Raw genomic sequence first — 20,517 nt, 5'->3', positions numbered from 1 at the left:
TTTAATGATCTCACTGGTATGGGCCGGGAAACAACCACATATATCATGGGAAGTGCTCACGCTCCCATTGGCTCGAGGTGGGCTGGGTGCACCCGACTTAGCTCTGTATACCTTGTGTGCACAAGCGCAGTTACTCCATTACTGGATCTTTCCCACCACCCTTTCAATTCCATGTGGCAGCTAAAGCTGACAGTGAAGCTCCTTTACCTTTAACGGTAGCTCTTCCCCGACCCTATAAATGCCAACATGTTGCCCTAAATACTGCAGACACTCTACGTTGGACCTGGGATAGGCTCCACTTACGTGCGGGACACTCGACATTATATGCCTCATCTATTACCCTTGCTCAAAATCCACAGCTGCCAATACAGCAAGACAAAGGTAATTTCACACGCGCCCACAACATGGGTTGGGGCACGTACGCCGACCTATATCCTAATGACTACTTCATAAATCCTCCCACAACAGAACCTGGACGTACCTCCATATTCTCCAATCTATTGTTATACTACAGTATGAGAAGTACATGCCCTAAAATTCATGATATGTTTCCTTCCCCCCCCAACTTCTCTCCCGGCCCTAGAATCGCTGCTCACAAACCCTTCACCCAGCAAACTTATCACCCGCCTCTATAGTTCCATGCAACGCTCATCCCCAGTCGCTCAACCAAAAGCCCTGATGGGTTGGAATGAAGAACTAGAAGACTACGTTTCGGACCACCAATGGGAGTTCTGTTGCAGGCAATCAGAGATGCTTTCGCCCAACTATAAATTGCGTCTCATACATTTTAAATACTTTCATCACATCTATAGAACCCCTATGCAACTTAAACGCATGGGCATTCGTCCGGATGCAAACTGCTGGTGATGCAAGACTCCCAACGCCACATTCCTCCACATGGCATGGAGTTGCCTGTTCATCCCCTGACATCAAGGCCTGGGTTCTGGACACCACATTTTGTCAGGAGCAATTAAACATATATTGAGAATTATTGCCACCAGCATCTAGGCCCAAAGATATCTGGGGACCATTCCTGGCTTGGTTAACTGTCCGAAATTCTGTTCCTATCTAGGCTGCTGCGTCTATCCGCGAATTAAATCACACAATAACTGACATTACCTGGACGCCCTATAATGTGTTTACTGTTGCTGAATTGTGTTACTTCTCACTTAACAATGCTATGCAATCTGTATCTGTACATTTGTGCCTTGCTTTGCTTGTTTGCGATGTAGAATCTCTCTTCAACACATGATCAAACTTTGCTGCTTCTGCTTTGGTTTTGTTTTTCTTGCTATGCCATATTTGTCATCCTTCTCTGTAACAACAGGCTACGTGTATTTGAACATTGATTCTTTGTATTTTTCACTAAATGCCAATAAACAAAACAAATAAAAAAGGATGCACTCTTCAGCGGCACTAGAGCGGCCGGGTGCAGAGTGCTGAGGCCTAATGTTAACCAATGGGGAATAGGGAGCCTCCGCCTGGTGGCTGCTGGCGAGCAGGCCACTTGGTTGTGGGAGCAAAGCTCCAAGACTTTAGCTCAGGGCAAATGGGGAAACAAAGTAGCATCAATGGCATGGGGCGGCCGGGTGCAGGGTGTTGTTTCGTCGTCGGGCGCCCTGTTTGCAATGGGGAGCCTCCGGTTTGCAAAGGCACTGCAAGCTTGTCGACGAAGGTCTTCTGGGTGCGACCGCCACTTCGAGAGGTAAGTTGGGGGTTGGCTTGGCACTGTCGGTTTCGCCACCCAATGCCATGGGGTGTCGGGTGCAGGGTTGACTTTTGGGGTTGGATCTTCTTTCCAGCTCCTGGTCGCGGTTTGGGGGGACCTTCTGGATTTAGGCTGCAGGCATCAGCTGGAAGCTTGAGGCAGGTCATGGGTCACCGGATCTCGGGTTAGGATCGCCGGGGGGACCTCCTTGTGGTGTTTGCCCGCTCGCACCGTGGACGGCGGGTGCAGAGTGGTGCAGATTCGCAGTGTCCGACCGGAGACAAAGGTTAACAAATCCGGTGTTCACGGGAGACACAGTCTTTGGGGTTGAAGTCAGGCAGATCCTCCTGGGTTTTCGAGGTTGCTGGCTGCAGGACACACCGGGATTTCGCATGAGCAGGTTCGAGGCAGAGACAGGCCGGCAGGGCTGGGGCCAAGTCTGTGGGCGTCTTCCTCTTGTTAGCTTCGGCACGGCAGTTCGGTCCTTCTTCTTTTCTTGTAGTTGGTTCTGGCCGGAGGAAGCAAGGTTCATGTGTGCCCCTAAATACCAGATTTAGGGGCGTTACAGGTAGGTAAAAGGTATGCCACCCTCCAGTGGTAGGGGGGCATGAGCCTGTCACTGGTTGGCTGAGCCCCTCCCCCCCCCCCCCCCCCCATCTGCAAGATGACGGGGACTGAGAGTTGTGCTTCACCTCGCCTCCCCCACCTAAGGGGTGGAGTTGGCAGAGGTGGGCACACCTCTCTTCCTCACTTGTTTTCCCGCCGGTTCTGCTGCCCAAAGTGTGGGTCCGAACCAGTGGGGACCAGTTGCTGAAAGCAGCAAGTGGCCTGGGGAAGCTCACTAAGGCGGCAAGCCATTGAAGCTTCCCCTTCGTGAACCCTGCCCATCCTGGGGGAGGAGGCTTGGCACCTTGTTCCAGGATGTGCATTGTTTCGGGCCCCAGAGAGCAGCAGGCTCTCGACTCAGGGGTCCAGAAACATGTCTGGTGGTGGCAGCTGAAAGTAGCCACTCAGCCTTGACACTAGTAGTAGGTTTGTTTTCCGGGGGCATCTCTAAGATGCCCTCTGTGTGCATTTTTCAATAATTTCTACACTGGCAGTGTGGGTTTAATGTGCTGAGAAGTTTGATACCAAACTTCTCAGTTTTCAGTGTAGCCATTATGGTGCTGTGGAGTTCGTAATGACAAACTCCCAGCCCCATATACTCTTAATGGCAGCACTGCACTTACAATGTCTAAGAATTGAGTTAGACACTGTAGGGGTACAGGGTTCATGCACCTGTACCCTCACCCCTGGTATAGTGCACCCAGCTAGAGGGGTGACTGATCCATGCCAGGGCAGTGGGTTGTAGGCATGGCACACAGGGATGTGTGCCATGTCGACTCTTCACTTTGTTCTGCATCAAAACACGCAGCCTGCAAAGGCAGTGTGTGAGAGTGAAGGTACAGGACCTCTAAGGGTGGCACAATAAGTGCTGCAGCCCTTAGAGGCCTTCTCTGGTCACAGTGCCCTGGATACCTGTGGTACCATTTACCAGGGGCTGACCTGTGGCCAGAGATGCCAATTGGGTTTAGGCTTCAATGCAGTTTTAGGGAAAGAACATAGGCCCTGGGTACCTGATTAGCAGGAGCCTAGGGCACACACAGACAAAGCACATCAATAATTCAGCAAAAAGTGGGGGCAACCATGCAGAAAGAGGGCACTTTCTCACAGTGTTGGTACGCACCAGAGAAAATTGCTAACACTGTTGTAGCTCGTCTCGTGGAGCTCTATATCCCTGGGGTGGATCTACCCAGAGTAGATCTACAAATGTTTGTGAAATATCTGCCCGTCCTAATGCTAGGATGGGACAACACAATGGCTCTAGCCAGGGATATTGATGTTGCGGAAATCCACAGGGTCATCCATCATTTGCAGAGGGCGAAGACCCCTGGGCCAAATGGCTTTCTCCCTGAGTTATTCAGATGTGCTGGAAGATTTGTCTCGGAGCTGATACGTAGGATGCTGTATGCATCCAGGATGGAGGGGTGTCTACCCAGGGACCCGAGGACCACCACTATCTTCCTGATTTAATAAGAGATTAAGCCTCCGGAACACTGCGCCTACTACAGGCCGATCACCCTACTAAACTCCGCAGTAAAAATCCTGGCTAAGGTTAAGGGTAATCATCTGACACAGGTGATCAAGAAAATGGTGAACCCTGACTAGTTGGGCTTTATGTCCATGTGTGCCACTCGTCAAAACCTGCGGCAGAACTTTGGGTGTCCGGCAAAGTGAGTCCTAGGGAAACGGAGTGATTCTGGCCCTGGATGCTGAAAAGGCCTTTGACTCAGTTGCGCTGGATTTCCTATGGGTGGTTTTGTGCAAAATGGGGTTCAGTAAGGAGTTCATCTACTGGGTATGTTTACTATTTACCAAACCAGTGGCTAACCAAACCAGTCATTATGTGAGGAGTTTGTCCTGGGACGAGGCAGAGAGATGCTGTCTCTCCCCCTTACTGTTCACCGTGGACGCTCAGATTCGGGGAATACGGTGGGATCCAGACTGGATGGGTGTGATCTCCCTCTAAGCAGATGTTTTGTTGTATTTAACTAACCCATTGCATTCCATTCACAGAGCCCTCGAGATGATGTACAGGTACGGCAGGTAATCTGGGATTCACCTCAGCTGGTGAAAGTCGGTAGCCCTTCCACTTACCCGATTGACACGCCCCGCCAGTTTGCTGTGCCCCCTGCGGAGGCCCCTTGAGGACTTCCGGTATCTATCGGGTCACATAACTTAGGATCTGGGGGAATTTCTGAAGAAAAGCTGGTACGAGTCCTAAATGAGTACTGGAGGGATGCGGGGCACTGGAGGACACTCACTGTGTCTGATGGGCAGGGCCACCCTGTATAAAATGACAGTTCTCCCCAAGTTCTTCTACCTGTTCCAGAACATACTCTTCGAAGTCTCAGAAGACTTTTTCAAGGCCATGGACACAGTGACCCGGTCTCTGTTGTGGAACAGGGGAACCCAAACGCTTACTAGTTATCCATATGGGAGTGGGATTGACCTCTTTGACCTCTGTTTATACTAATTGAAAGCACAGCTGCTGGCTGCTAGTGATTGGGTGTTTGCCCCCTCCGTGAACCCTCCCTAATAGCGGAAAGGCAGCTAATGAACTCTCATGGATACCTGACAAAGAATTATGACGGGTGCAGGCTGTACCATAACTCCTCCTTGACTGATCCGGTCGTAAACATTTGGAAGAAGGCCAGGGTTAAAATGGATTCGAGGGGATGGCTGACGTTGGACCTTCTATAGAATTCTGCCGCTCTGGCGGAGCTCAGTTGGTCGGAGTGTAGAGCACAATGGCACATGATTGGAATAATGAACCTGGGGGGATATCTAGGATCTGCAGGTTCTTCTCCCCTTCGTGAAATTACTCTCTCAGGGCTGCCGAGAACTGTTGTATGAGGTGGCAGATGAAGCACCACTGGAGTTCCAACTCCTCTCAGCCCCTCTACAGAAACATGCTATCCCCTTGATTTACTGGACACTGGTGGTTCACTTCCATTCCACCCTTGATGTGCTACGAAGTAGATGTGAGAGACCTGGATGTCCTAACGGATGAGGGTGGGGGGAGGTGGGTCGCCACCCACGAAAGGTCGCCATTAAATAGGGATTCCGATTAGTGCAACTTAAAATTCTACATCACACTTACCACATTAGAACTAGATTATTCCAAATGGGGAGGCCTGATAATGGTAAGTATTTATGGGGATATAACTCAAGTTCATAACCTCTGGGACTGTCCATGGATACAGTCTTTTTTGTCACAGGTGTGACAGTGCCTCTCAATGATCACTTGGGAACTGGTTTACCTAACCCAGAAGCGGCCCAAGGGTATGAAGGCGCCAAACCCTATCTAAATATACACTGCTGTTTTAGTGTGTGGCCCTCATCGTGGCCAGGAAAAACATTGACTGGAAGTTTGGGAGCACAGAGGTGCCCACAGTAATCAAATGGTGGGCTGGAGTGGACTGGTGCATGCAGGCCGAACGTACAGTATACAAGGGTAGGGGCTGCTCAGAGAAGTACGAAAAGATCTGGTACCAATGGAAGGCATATAAAGACTTTGACTGACTCTAAAAGGTGTGTTGCTGTAAAAATGTGACATTCTGGTTATGATGTTAGTGTAGCTTTGAATATGCAACTTGTTGGCTATCCACTCAGATGTGGGTGCTCAACCCTTCAGTTTGCAGATGTTTTGCTTGCTCTCCATTAAGGAATCATACTTTGCTGTCTTTCACTTGTAAAAACAACAATTGATGGACAGAATACAGAACTATGTCATACATTCACCCCAGTACAGAGATCTGGGCCTAAATCCATCGTTTTTTGCTCACCATGCCATTCCAGTTTGAACCCAGCCATATGCTAATTAGTCTTGACCCTGTGCCCAATGGGAACAGTCCAGCCCGAACTGCCAAACCAGGTCCTCCCTGGACTGGAAACAAGCATCCTAGGACCGGTTTCGGGGTTTCACCCCTCTTCAGCCAGGATAGCTTGATTCCAGTGGCATGGAGAGCACGGGACTCACGTCTGAGCATACCCATCCCACTCGGGGTGACAAATGCAAAAACAACAATTGATGGACAGAATGCAGAACAATGTCATACATCCACCCCAGTACAGAGATCTGGGCCTAAATCCATCGTTTATTTGCTCACCATGCCATTCCAGTTTGAACCCAGCCATATGCAAATCAGTCTTGACCCTGTGCCTCATGGGAACAGTCCAGCCCGAACTGCCAAGCCAGGTCCTCCCTGGACTGGAACCAAGCATCCTAGGACCGGTAGGGGCTGCCCAGAGAAGTTCGGAAAGATCTCGTGCCAATGGAAGGCATATAAAGACTTTGACTGATTCTACGGGTTGTCAAGGTGTCAGCTAAATTCTATGATACAGACTGCACCAACCTATGATATGTGTGCCATGCCAGCATCAGAAAGATTTACAGTTTTTTCCTTAATTCATGGTACAAAGCATAATTTTTTTTTTTTTTTTTTAAATGCATAATTTTTTCTGTGTATTTATTCACTGAAGTAACAGGTGTGTTGCTGTAAAGATTTGACTTTCTGGTTATGATGTTAATTAGCTTTGAATATGCAACTTGTTGGCTATCCACTCAAATGTGGGTGCTCAACCCTTCAGTTTGCAGATGTTTTGCTTGCTCTCCGTTAAGGAATCATACTTTGCTGTCTTATACTTGTGACGATTTCCTTGTGACCACTATTTGCTTTTAATATACATATTTGAATAGCAAATAAGAATATTCTTCTGAAACAATTAACTAAAAACAATTAAGTTTATATTCCCAACTCGCATTTGAGTGTGTCTCCATAAAATTCATTGATTATGTATTGATCTCTATACAGAATGGTGCACCCCGTAGCTTGAGAGCTGCGCTTTGGAGGTTTGCTGAACTTGCACATCTGGTTCGACCACAAAAATGCAGGTAAGAGCGCGTCGTTCGTTTTTGCATTGGCGAGTGCTTTGGAATATTATAATCAGTTGTGCTATGCAGTGAGTTGCTAATTAGGTCAAACAACGTTATGTTACTTTTCTGGTCTCTTTCTAATCCAAGAATGTGTACAGTATTTTCAAATGTATCTTTTTATTTAGTACCATTAAGCCTTACAGAATCGTGTTGCCTTACTTCTGATTTCTGTGGATTATTTGCAGTTCATACCCTATTTGTAGAATTGTATCAATATCATTACGCGTCCCGTTTTAATCCTCAGGCATGCTTGTAATGTATTTTCTTTAGTTACTGATGACCGTGTCTGTGGTTATTAACTAGATTTTTTGTACTCGCTGGCTAGGGTATGAAAGCTTTCCCTTGTATTTTATTTGTATTACACCCCTTTCAATAGCTGTGCTTTCCACCTAGGCCGTACTTGGTGAATCTACTACCCTGTCTCACCCGAATATGCAAACGACATGAAGAATCGGTCCAAGAGACACTGGCAGCAGCAATCCCTAAAATCATGGCGGCTTTTGGTAACTTTGCAAATGACAATGAAATCAAGGTACTGTGTTGCAAGATATTTTTTTGCTGTTAGCAGATAGTTAATGGTTTTATATGTTGTGGAATTTCACGGATGATTAGTCACATTGCACACTGTAATTCGTGTAATTCATGAGAAAGGTATACATTATCTGAATCGGTGGGTCGAGGTAAATAAGCTGTATGAACACCAGGGACAATAAGCAGGGCTCACCTTTGTTAAACATGCAATAATACATCAAATGTATCGGGCTTTTTAGGGGAGGTGTTTTGAGCAGTTGGGAGAATTTGGGGTATTTGCTTCCATCTGTACTGGAAAGAAATGCCACAGTGAAGCTGGGAGGAGGGCCCCTTTGTTGAACAGACTGCACATGAAGAGTTAAACTGATCTTCAAGGAAGATGGGCCTAAAAGGTAGTCAGAAGACTGCAATAGTTGTAGAACAACATGTTATCATGACAAAGTAAAACAAGGTTGATTGGTAAATAGCCCTTAACCTGCCATAAAAGTTATAGTGCACAGTTCTTATACAAGAAAGACCAAAACCAGCAATTTAGAAGTCCTCATGCCAGTAAACAAATACACCTAAGAACACACAAGGAATCGGAATTACAATGCACACGGAACGTTACTGCTGCTGCTGAGCAAAAGGACTGCTTCAGCACCAATGCCAATCAGTTGAACAATGTAACAATCCATGAAATGTCATGACCTAAAAAGTAGTGACAAACTATGAAAACCCGTTAAAGCCACCTGCTGAAATGGGTGGACCCACAGCTCACTCTCTCTGTACTGCTGTCTTTTTTAACATTTGGTCTCCCAGACAGTGAAGCGAAACCTAAGAAAAAGACTTTTCATGAGCGGACGTAGAGCCTCTTGATAGGTAGTAGGGGGTTTCTTGCACCTCAAGGCTGCAGACCTCTGTCTACCTTATGAAACCATGTCAGGACTTTCATAACAAAATTCTTCAATACATATCTATATATGTAGTTGCTCCACTTTATATTATTAGCCCTGCACAATAGACACCCTGCACTGTAATCATGATAATGCTTCTTTTAATAGGACTCCCACCTTAAAAAATTAAATATAGTTGTTTAGAGAGGTGTAAGTCTCTTGTGTCAAAAATGAAATGAGCACTAGGACGAATTCAAGAGCGCACAAATAAACCAAGAAAGCACCGACCATCAAACGAAGCAAAATCTCAGCATTGTTTCCTTGCAGAAAGGTGGTTGTCGAGAAGAGGCTGCCATCACCAAAAACATACATTGATTATTGATCTCCTCCTCAATCCATCAACTTTTTTGCAATCTTCTATGAAAATCTTTATAATACATTAAAGAAATCACTGGCAAATCCAATAGGCTAGGCTTTAATGTGCCAGCGCGAGTGAACATAGGTGTTCACAAATACTATTTAAATGTGCCACATGCACAAACGATGTTCATCACTTCAAAGCCTGCCTTATTAGTTTTACCAGTGCTTGGGAAATAGCAGCAAATAAAGTATGGATTATGCATAGAATGCAGATGAGATATAGAATTGAATGTTAAAATCCCTATATTGATTGAACGTACTTTTCAGAATATAAAATAGTCCTGCATGCATGGTGATCCCGTGGAATTGGTTCACCATATGATAAAAATACAACTTGTGTGTCTTAGGACCTCGGACAACCATCTGATGCACACTGATACTTGCATGTAATTTTGTTACGGGACAAGTAAGTGTGGTGTAAATAAATGCGTGTTTTGAAATCGGGGATTTCTATTCACTGCCTTTGGTCATTCCAAAATCCTTTCCCATTCCTTGTCTGTAAGCACCCTTCCTGCCCTCTCCTCCAAGCGTCCTTTGCCTGTCGAAATTTCCAGTTCGAGGAATATGAGCTGCAGATCGTACACTCTGCATAGATCGCCATCTGGTGTTGGGCTCGGATGCTTGCACCTTGTTGTCTTGGAAGAAGTCTTCCTTAGTCACGAGATAGGTGACAACTCCCTTGGACAATAGTGCGCATGGGCATCGACTCCATCCTCATATTGTTTTTCTGCCATCAGGTTCGGATAAGGCTTTTGTGCTCCGGTTCGACACCTTATTTTCCAAACCATTTCGACGCGCAAACTATCTACGGTATTGTTTTCGATCACATGATCTTCGACACGCATCTCAACTACTCTATTCCGGTCGTCGACGCGGGCCTCTGGGCCTGTCGACGCCGTCCGGGCCTACAGCACATGGAAAGGACTCCATTAAAAAATACCCCCAGTGTGGAGCGAAATTCCCACACAGTGACCATCACAATGTCTGTAACCTGTGTCTCTCGCCCAACCACGACGAGAACAATTGCCAGGCCTGCGCCTCTTTTAGATCCAAGAAAACCGTCCGTGATCGCCGGGCCCGACGACACATCATGGCGCAGAGAGCAGCTCCGGCACCAGTGGACATCTTCGACGAAGGCCCCGATGCCCCAGAGGAAGATTCCGAGGATTTGGAAATCGTGTCCGAAGCAGACGACTTAGACTACCACATCACTCCTGGTCAACGAGTGAGTACAACTGCCCCTACCCCAACCGAAAAAAAGAAGACCCGGGTCAAGACTTCGCCTGCAGGCCCCAGTCACGACCGAAAACAGGCTTCAGAAGCCCCGGCCTGGGTCCGTAGATAAAGGACAAGCCTCACGGTAGCTCGGGACCAAGCAAAAACCGCATATCCGTGTCCCGCAGGCGCCTTCGGCACCGAAGACGGGAGAGCAACCTACTCCCAAAAAGAAGTCTGCACCAACCACCTCGACGCCGAAAGACAAACCGTTGGATCCGAAGCCAAAGCCCTCGGAACCGAAAAAATTTTCCGCCTCCATAGCCCAGCCAAAGGACTCCGAACCACTTCCTAAGGCCTCGGAGCAGAAATCCAAACCCCGCTCGGACCCGAAAAAAGTCGGCGCCGAAAGCTGTTACCGAAGAGGAAGAACTTCTTCGACCGGATCCTGTCCATCCCAAGCAGAAAAACTCCATATAGACAACAAAACGGGACATGTGGCTGCTGTTCCACACAAGAAGAGGAAGCTGGACACACCAGACACTCCTGCAGTGCCTGTAAAGTAAAAAGACTGTGCCACTTCATCTATAAGACCCTCTTCTCCTGTTCTTCCTCCTGAGCCTGTTCTTCCTCCTAAAGCTGTCTCTCCTCTACAACTTCCACCACATTCACCACCACAGGATGATGATAATGAGGATTTAGGGGGGTGGGGGAGGCAACAATGACCCTTTCACTGACCCTGATGATGACACGGACACACCACAGGACCATTGGGACGATTAAGATGACCCAATAGATCCCACAGACCTCCATGAACCACAGCCATATGCAACAAAGCAATCTCCCCCACATGACAATATTGGTTTTGGTCAGCTGGTTAATATAGCTGCTGTCTACCAAGGTGATGTATTCAGACCCTGCAGACGAGGATTTCCTTCTAGACACCTTCGAACAGTCACAGAAGACTGTCCAAATACTGCCAATGTTAAAAGGGCTCATTAAACATGCCCCTGACATATTCAAAGCCCCAGTGAGAGCTAGAATTCTCAATCCCAGGATTGACCAAAAAATATAAACCTGCGCCCGATGATCCCATCTACATCAAAGGGCAGCTACCCTTAGACTCACTAGTGGTAACTAACGCTAGGAAACGCGCCAACTCTCAAACCTCCGGTGACGCACCACCTCCAGATAAGGAATCTAAGTTGTTAGATGCCTCTGGCAAGAGTGTTGCTGCCCAAGCAGCCAATCACTGGCGCATAGCCAACACCCAAGCATTACTTGCTAGGTATGATAGGGCTCACTGTGACCGACTAGAAACCCTATTACAACACATACCTGATCAGTACAAAACCCAGGCAAATGACTTAATTCAAGAGGGCAAATTAATAACCAACGTCTCAATCAAGTGTGCCCTTGATGCAGCTGACACAGCCTCTAGGTCCATTAACACTAGTGGGCTACTCAGACGACATGCCTGGCTACGTATTTTAGGCTTAAACAAGAGGTACAGACAACCATCCTCAACCAGCCGTTCAATCAGGAACAACTTTTTGGACCGGCTGTAGACACCACTCTAGATGAAAAAGGACACGGAGACTGCTAAATCCATGGGGGCATTACAGTCTCCATCCACACGTGGTTCCTTTCGTCGCTCCTTTTATAGAGGAGCATCCAAAAATATTGAAACAGAGACCGCCTCCTCTTCCTACAAAAACACCACGCAAATATCCCCCAACAGAAGATATTTTAGAGGCGGATACAGGGGAAACAACAACAAAGGGAGAGACCGAGGTAACACGTGCCTCCCCCACTAATAAACAGTGACTTCCCTCAACTCCCTCCAGACCATTCCACTTCGGTCGGGGGAAGACTTTCACAGTTCCTACCTGTCTGGGACTCGATCATAACAGACAAGTGGGTAAGACAAATTATCCAGTATGGTTACTGCCTGGAACTTACAGCAACCCCACCCACCATACCACCCAAACAGCGTCCAATGTCCACGGAACATCTTACACTCTTTTTTTTTTTTTTTTTTTTTTAAAGTTTCAAAAACCTTTATTTAACAAAAAGTAAGCGTACAGGTCAGCACAGCAGGAAGTCACATAGCCATGTGTTACCCCCCCTGATCCGCAGGAGGTGGGGGGGGGGGTGGGGGGGGGGGAGGTGCAGTATACAGGTACACGGCCATTTAGCCGACATCCCGGAGGACCGGCGGCGTTTCAGGGGGATCTACCCACAAGGTATCCCATTGCCTTTACTGCAAATATCAGAGGCAACACCAGCCCTCAGACCCCGCTACAGACCATCATGTATGTGGGGCGGTTCCACCAGCAACCTCCTTCACCAGCTAACCTCAGCCAGTCCCTGAGTTTCTGTTAAACAAGTCCCAACTCCCCTCCTCCCATCCCACCCACCCCGCGCACGTCGTCTCATCACACTCGCATCTGTGTACTGTCCTATCCGCCGTCCCTGCATCCGGCTGTAGGCAGGCAAAGCAGTGCCCCACTCTCAGTTCGCCGTCCACTCCGCATCCACTCTCCATCTCCCCCGCGATTCCACTCAAAGCATGCCACGCCCCTCCGGGTAATGCCCCGCAACACACTCAGCCCACAGGCGCGCCTCCTGAGCGTCACGCCAACCCGCCATCCAGTCAAGCGTCTGCCAGCGTGCTCTCCAGTATCACACCTGCCTCCGCCTCGCCGTGTGCATCAAGTCCGTCGTCCTGTGGCGCTCCCCGGCTCGCCCCCTCAGTTTCCCCAGCCGTCAGATATGTTCTGTACAGTCCCCAAAAGTTCTTGGGCCGGCTCTTCGGGGGCAACAATTCACTATATGTCTCCGCTTGCGTGCAGCAGTACAGCATATCTCTGACCCAGCGTTTTTTAGTGGGGAGCGGCCCCCTCATCCAGCACGACGCCACAACTCGCCGAGCCATTAGAAGCGCTATATCCGTCAGGCGTCTGAGCGCCCGCGGGAGTGGCCTGGAGAAACCCAGCAACGCCAGCGCCGGGTTAGGCTGTATGTCCTTTTCTAGTATCTGGCTCAGTTCCAGGAACACTGCCGTCCAGAACCGGGCTATACCCGGACAGTGCCAGGCCATGTGTATGAAGTCCGCTACCGGGACATGGCAGCGTTCGCACTCCGCCGATGGGCGAAGCCCATACCTGTGTAGTCTCTCTGGGGTGTAATAGACCCGCTGCAGGAACTTAAAGTGTATCAGTCGGTGCCTACCGTTTAACGATACCCTTTTAGTGCTAGAGCTGCAGTAGGTCCACATCTCGTCCGTTATTTCCATTTGTAGGTCGGCCTGCCACCCCCGTCGCGCCGCCGAGCACTCAGGCGCCCGGTGCTTGTCCCCAAGTTTTTTGAGAGTCGAAACGAGTTTGGCTGGGGCCACCGTTTTGATGACATATGTGAGTTCCGGGACCTCCGGCGGTTCCTCCAGGCCCGGCCCCAGCAGGGCCGACAGCGCACCACGGATCCTATGGAATTGGAAGCGCTGGAGCTGGGTAGCCCCAGGCCGGGCCGAGCAGATCTGTTCCCACGTTTTAACCACCCCATCCTGGAACAGGTCCGCCAGTTTGGCGATGCCCAAGGCGCCCAGTGCACGCCTCACCCCCGCGTCCCTCAGCGGGGGGAGCCAGATCGCCCACTCCACTCATCAGCGGGGAATACAGTAGATCGCAGTCCTGTGCCCTCCGAATCGCATGCCATGCATGATTCGTGGCCTTTAGGGAGTCCAATGTTCCCACCCTGCGGTCCACCGGCTGGAAGACAGTTGCCGGGAGGGGAAGCGGTTCCGCAAATAACCGCTCCATCAGCACGTGCGGTATGTCCGTGGTGGCGTGGACCCACGTACGTAGGTGGGCCGCCTGCGCTATCCTATAATACCTTTCCAGGTCAGGGGCCCCAAGTCCCCCCATCTCGTAGGGGAGCGTCAGAACCTTCCACTGCACCCTGGGCTGCTTACCGCCCCAGGCCAGCCGAACCAGAGTCTGGGTCAGCTGCGCAAAGAAAGCCTTAGAAAGTTCAATGGGGATGTTCGCGAAGAGGAACAGAAATCTCGGCAGAACCACCATTTTCATGATGGCCACTCTGCCCATCAGCGACAGAGGGAGTTTGATCCACACCTCTACGTCGTCGACAAGTTTGGAGTAGGCTACCCCGTAGTTTTCCCGGAGCAGGACCTCCGGGTCCTTGTGCAGCTGGATCCCCAAGTATCGGACGGAGTCAGTTGTCCACTGGAGGGGATATTCCATGGGGAACGGCACTGTGAGCGGGGTCAGTGGGAACGCCAGCGACTTATTCCAGTTCACCTGGAGGCCCGAGAGGGCCCCAAACCGGACTACCTCTCTCAGCACGGAGGAGAGATTCTCCTCCGGGTTGCGGACATAGAGTAACGTATCGTCCGCGTAGGTAGGAATGCAAATCCGATAGGAGGGGAAGTTAATACCTTCAAATTGATGATACTCCCGCATAGCGCACGCCAGCGGCTCCGCCACCAGAGCGTATAAGAGGGGAGAAAGGGGGCACCCCTGCCGAGTACCCCTGGAGACCGCGAAGGCGTCCGTGACTCGGTCCCCTATGCGCAGCCTGGCCGTAGGTCTAAAATATAGTGCACCCACCATCTGCATGAACGGTTCTCCCAGCCCTAGTTTCCTCAGGACTCTCACCATGAAGGGCCACTCGACAGAGTCAAACGCCTTCTCCATGTCGAGGAAAATCGCCAAGGCCTTACCTCCCGGGTGCACATGCTGCATGGCTCCAAGGACTGTGCGAATGTTATGAGTGAGGTTCCTGGACGGGATGAACCCCGCCTGCTCCGGGGCCACCAGCTCCGGCACCAGCAACGCCAGACGCGTAGCAAGGACCTTTGCATACAGCTTGGCGTCAACATTTATCAGGGAAAGCGGTCTGTACGAGCCGCACAGGTTCGAGGGCCGCCCTGGTTTCAGAATGGTGACGAGCAGTGCCTCTCGCATCGAGTCCGGCATGCTACCCTCCTGGCAGATATCATCAAAAAGGGTCATGATGTGTGGGAGAAGTTTATCCTGAAAGGCCTTGTAGAACGCCACCGTTAGCCCATCCGCGCCCGGGGCAGAGCCCGCCCTCATGCCCCCCAGTGCTTCCAGGATTTTGTCTTTTTGCACCGGCAGCGCCAGGAATTCCCTCTGCGAATTTGACAGGAAGGGCATTTTTATATAACTGAGGTAGTCGTCTATCTCCTCCTCCATTTGGGAGGATTTTGCTGTGTACAGCCCCGCATAGTAGCCCCGAAATTCTTCCACTATCTCCGTCTCGTCGGTAATCACCGACCCAGATGCAGTCACCAGCTCGTCGACGACTAAGGGCCGCCTGGTGCTACGGAGTATCCCCGCTAATAGGGAGCCCGGGCGCTCGCTCTCCCCATAGGTGCGAGCCGTGGCGTATTTGCCCATGTGCTGCACTTCCCTGTCCGCCTCGCTGTTGAAGTCTGAAACTAGCGTCTGAATCTGGGCGGCCACCTCGGGGTCCGTGGACCCCCTATGTCGCTCCTCCAGCTGAGCCAGTTGCGTCTCCAAGGTTCTCCTACGCTGCCGTATGGATCTGAGAACACCGGAGTGCTTGGCCATGGCCACGCCGCGAATGTAGGCCTTAAACGAGTCCCATACCGTTTGGAAGCTCTGCACGGTCCCCAGATTAGCCGCGAAGAAAGCGTCAATCTCGTCCGCCAATTCCCCCCTATATGCCTCGTCCAGCAGGGAGTAGGGCGGCATCCGCCACGTGAACGGTGGCAATCGTGTGCCCGGGGCAGCAAATACCAGGAGAAGGGGGGAATGGTCCGACAGAGTACGAGGTAGAACCTCGCATCGCTTGACAGCCGCTAGGAGTGTCCGGGACGCCAGCCAGTAGTCAATTCTGGTATGCACATCGTGGTATGCCGAGTAATGTGTGTAACCCGCCTTTTCGGGGCTTCTATGTGGCCAGACATCTACCATGTCCAGTTTGGTCAATTCCGCCTGCATATACACCGCGGCCGCCGCCGGTCGGCGGGCCCGCCCCGAGGAGCGGTCCAAAGTCGGGTCGAATACGAAGTTGAAATCGCCCCCCCACACCATGCGCGCCTGGGCGTGATGCCTGCACTGCGCAGCGAGTGCGGCGTAGAACTCCGGGGTATCGTAGTTGGGACCATAAACATTGACCACAATGAGGTCATGACCTTTGCCGATACACCGAGCGATCAAGTAGCGTCCGTCCGGGTCAGCGGCCAGCTTCTGCAACGACAGTTTGGATCGCGGGTTCACCCATGTGACCACCCCTCTAGAGTGCGAAGTAAAGCCTGCCGCCAAGCTGCAACCAGACAGACCCCTGTGGGAGAGCAATTTACTAGTGAGTGGGAGGTGAGACTCCTGCATGAGTGCCAAGTCTATGTTGTGCCTATTGAAGTAATTCAGTACTTTGCGCAATTTGCGAAAGTCGTTCAATCCCCGCACATTCCATGTGAGCGCTCTGAGGGTCACCTCACGGCCATCCCCCGGCAACTCTCCACTTTCAGGCATTCCTGCAGTCATACTTCATAGCTTCCATAGGGGGAGAGTCAGCGGAGGACCCCCCCCCCCCCCAATCACCGCCTGACAGCACATCTCGGGCGCGCAAGAACATAGCAGAAGACCCTTTTCTCAACATACCGTGCGTTTCCCAGTCTCCAACCCCAAAACAACTCCCCAACCGCCCAGCCCCCCTCCCACAGCCGACCACCCCCAACCTGGCCAGACAGGACCCCATCCCCACCCCCCCACCTCCATTCACAACAAACATGAGATAACTTCCCCGAGTCGGCCCTCAAGAGGGCCACCCGTGCTTAACAGCGCTGGGGCAGCGGCCACCGGGGATCGAACGTCCCTACCTGTCGGGACACCGCTGTGCGGACGCACCCCCCGCACCGTTACCCTCACTTGTCAGCTTGGCTCGAGCTGGTGATGTTCCCCAGTCAATAGTTCTAGTGGGCTCCTGAGTAGTCCTCTCAGGGGCTTAATACCCACGCCAGCAGGCCGAACCCGGCCGTCCCAGGGAGCCTATGCTTGGGCATCTAGTTCAGCCGCTGGCCGGGGCAGAAACAGGTCATCTCCGCATCCGGACAGGACCACCCCTATGGAGAACCCCGCAACTATGAGACCCCAAATCACCGCGCTGGCGGTAGCCCGCAACTGCTAGTGAAACCCCCCTCCCCAGGTCCAGTGTCACAATAGGAAGGCGCCCTCCACAATTTAGAAAGATCTCACCCAGCAGCGACACCGTATAGGGCCGTCGCCATCACCTCCATCCGCACACAGGTCCAGTAGGCAGGCCACTCTCAAGGGACCCAGACGCCCCCGGGGGAAGGGGGCCACAGATCCGCGCCGGGCAGCTGCTCACCGGGGGGGGCCGGCTCCCGACGGCTAGTCCTGCTCCTCCAAGCCAGGGGCCCCAGCGCAAGCGCCCACGTGTTCCCGCGAGCCACTGCGTTGACCCCTGGACCATTCCTTCAAGGATCGTTCCAGTTCTTTCGGGTCCGTGAAAAAGTGCGACTGGCCCTGCCTGTTGATCCGCAGCCTCGCTGGATACAGCATCGCGTAGTCCAGCCCTAGTTCGCGCAATTGTTTCTTGTAGGGGGCGAACTGTCTCCGTTCCTCCTGCACCCTAGCCGTGAAGTCCGGGTAGATGGAGATGTCCATTCCCTCGAATTGCAGCTTCCCTTTTTCGCTCGCAATCCGCAGGGCGGTGTCCCTGTCCCTATAGTTCAACAGCTTTGCTATGATAGGTCTCGCAGGGGCGCCCGGCCTGGGGCGAGGTCCCAGCGAGCGATGGGCCCTCTCCACGACGAACATGGGCGAGAACACGTCCTCACCCAGCAGAGTGCGAAGCAGTTTTTCAACGAAGGGCTCCATCCGCCCCGTATGCGTCGTCTCAGCGACTCCCGTGATGCGGACGTTAGACCTCCGTGAGCGGGCCTCCAAGTCCTCTGACTTGTCCTGTATGACCTGGAGCAGTTTACGAAAGTGTTTGCGGTCCGAGTCCCATTCCGTCTGCGCCTCCTCGATCTGTGCTATTCTGTTCTCGGACTCGTCCCGGCGCACTGAGTTCTTGTCCACCCTCTCCGACATGCGGTCCATGCGATAGGAGAGCGCATCGATCTTGGTGCCTATCTCCGCCAGACTGCCCTGCAACCCCTTTTCCATGGTCGCCAACATTTCTTTAATGTCCGCACAGATAGAGGTCTCCGGGGTGGGTCCACCGGGCGGCGGCGCCGGAGCCGCGATATCAGGCCCCTTCGTCTTGCGCGGGTCGAAGGACAGTTTAGGCTGGGTCTTGTCCCCCTTGCCCATGTTGCTTCCGGAGCTCCGCACTCCCTAGGGTCTCAGCACCGCACGGCCGGCCCCGGTATCCGTCCGGAGGCTCCCGCGTCCGGCGACCCCCACGAGGCCAGGAGGGGACTCAGCCGTTTCTCGTCAAGGCGCAGGCCCGGGGGCCCCCCAGCACGGCCAGGTCACCAGAGGCCCAGGGCTCCCGGGTCCAAGCCGCGTCGCCCAGCACACCGCTCCTGCCCTATGTCCGGAGGGCACCTCCCGGCCGTCTCCCCCAAGGGGGCAGCTATGTTCGCTCCAGCAAGGCTCCCCCTGCCCCTCCAGGCGACACGCCGCCGTCTGGTTCCTGGCCGGCGTCCCGAAGGGGGCCAACCGGTCTCGGTCTGCGATGCTCTCCACACTGGTCCGGCAGTCGTCTGGAGCGCGCTCCGAGTTTCCCCAACGCCCCGCCGGGCTCCTCAGGGCTCGCTAGGAGGCCGCGGCCGAAGCACCAGTGCCGGTCCGCCAGGCGGCCGCGGCGTCGCGCCACTTCGCCCTGCGACAGCAGGGGCCCGGTTCCTCCCTATGCTGGGGCTGCGTGTGTGGGAGCGCCCGCCCGGTTTCCTCCCAGAGGGGGCTAGGGAGGGGGGGCCAGGTGACCGGCGCAGGGGCGGGGGGGTTCAGCGGCAGGTTCTGAAGCGCGAGGGCTCCGCGTGCTCCGCGAGGTCCCCGTCCGTCTGGCTGAGGCTCGACTCAGGAGGGGGGGGAGGCAGATCCGGCAGTTCTCAGCCCCCGTCCTCCACTGGTGCTCGTATCTCCTAAGGCCCACCGGGTGTCGTCCGCGTCCTAGCGTCTCCGGCTCCACCGCGGTCGGCGCTCCCGGGGGTACGAGTCCTCCCCCTCGCCAGTGACCGCACGTCGAGCGACGCACACCGGGGGAGGTCCCAAGGCAGGTCGGGGATGACGGCCCAGTCCGCCCGACCGAGCTCCGCTCTCCGCTCCAACTCCCCACTGCGCTGTAGGAGTATTCCGGGGTTCCCAGGCGAGGTAGTCTGGTGCGGGAGGGTTTCCCCGCGTTGAGGCGCTCGAGCTATGCAGAGCAAAGGATAAATGAAGGATCGTTTGAGGGTTGATGCCGGGAGCTACGCGCTCACGCGTCCGCCATGATCCTCGGCAAGCTCCGCCCCCACATCTTACACTCTTAAAACAAGAGGTTCTCTCACTGATTCAAAAGCACGCAATTGAGCCAGTTCCCTTACAGCATCAACGAACAGGGGTTTACTCACTATATTTCCTAATCCCCAAGAAGGACGGGACTCTAAGACCAATACTCGACCTCAGACCCCTCAGTCTTTATATACAGTCAGATCATTTTCATATGATCATTCCAACAGGTCCTCCCACTGCTGCAACAGGGCGACTTCCTTGCCACATTAGATCTAAGTATCTAAGGTTCATACTGGACAGACAACACTATCAGTTCAAAGTACTTCCATTCAGGATGATCACCGCACCCAGAGTGTTCACAAAATGCCTTGCGGTGGTAGCAGCACACTTGAGAAGACAACAAATCCATGTCTTTCCATATCTCGACGACTGGCTAATAAAAGCCAAGTCATTCAACCAGTGTGTTCATCACACTCATCAAACCATCCAGCTGCTGCACGAATTGGGATTCACAGTAAACTATACCAAGTCACATCTTCAGCCCTCTCCTATACATCAGTATCCAGGGGCCACAGTAGACACTTCCAGAGCTCTGGCACATACCAATCCAGCCAGGATAGCCAGTATACAAGCCCTAATAACCAAATTTCAACCACAGCACTCCCTTCCAGCAAGGGTATTCATGCAACTCATTGGAATGATGGTCTCTTGCAACTTTATTGTACCTCATGCAAGACTTCAGATGCGCCTGCTACA

At 52.3% G+C, this 20,517-nt stretch overlaps 1 protein-coding gene across 2 annotated transcripts in view; it reads left to right on the top strand.

The window, feature by feature from the left end:
• The window catches only part of HTT (huntingtin), a 2,065,683-nt gene that overhangs the window by 272,503 nt on the left and 1,772,663 nt on the right, over positions 1 to 20,517 (top strand). For both annotated transcript variants that reach the window (XM_085642500.1, XM_085642499.1), the window contains exons 5-6: positions 7,126 to 7,205; positions 7,641 to 7,779. In XM_085642500.1, coding sequence (XP_085498626.1) covers positions 7,126 to 7,205; positions 7,641 to 7,779 — 219 coding nt within the window. The remainder of the gene's footprint in view (positions 1 to 7,125; positions 7,206 to 7,640; positions 7,780 to 20,517) is intronic.

This window comes from Triturus cristatus, chromosome 2_2, assembly GCF_964204655.1.
Source record: "Triturus cristatus chromosome 2_2, aTriCri1.1, whole genome shotgun sequence".
Classification (NCBI taxonomy): domain Eukaryota; kingdom Metazoa; phylum Chordata; class Amphibia; order Caudata; family Salamandridae; genus Triturus; species Triturus cristatus.
This window is presented reverse-complemented; position numbering and strand designations above follow the sequence as displayed.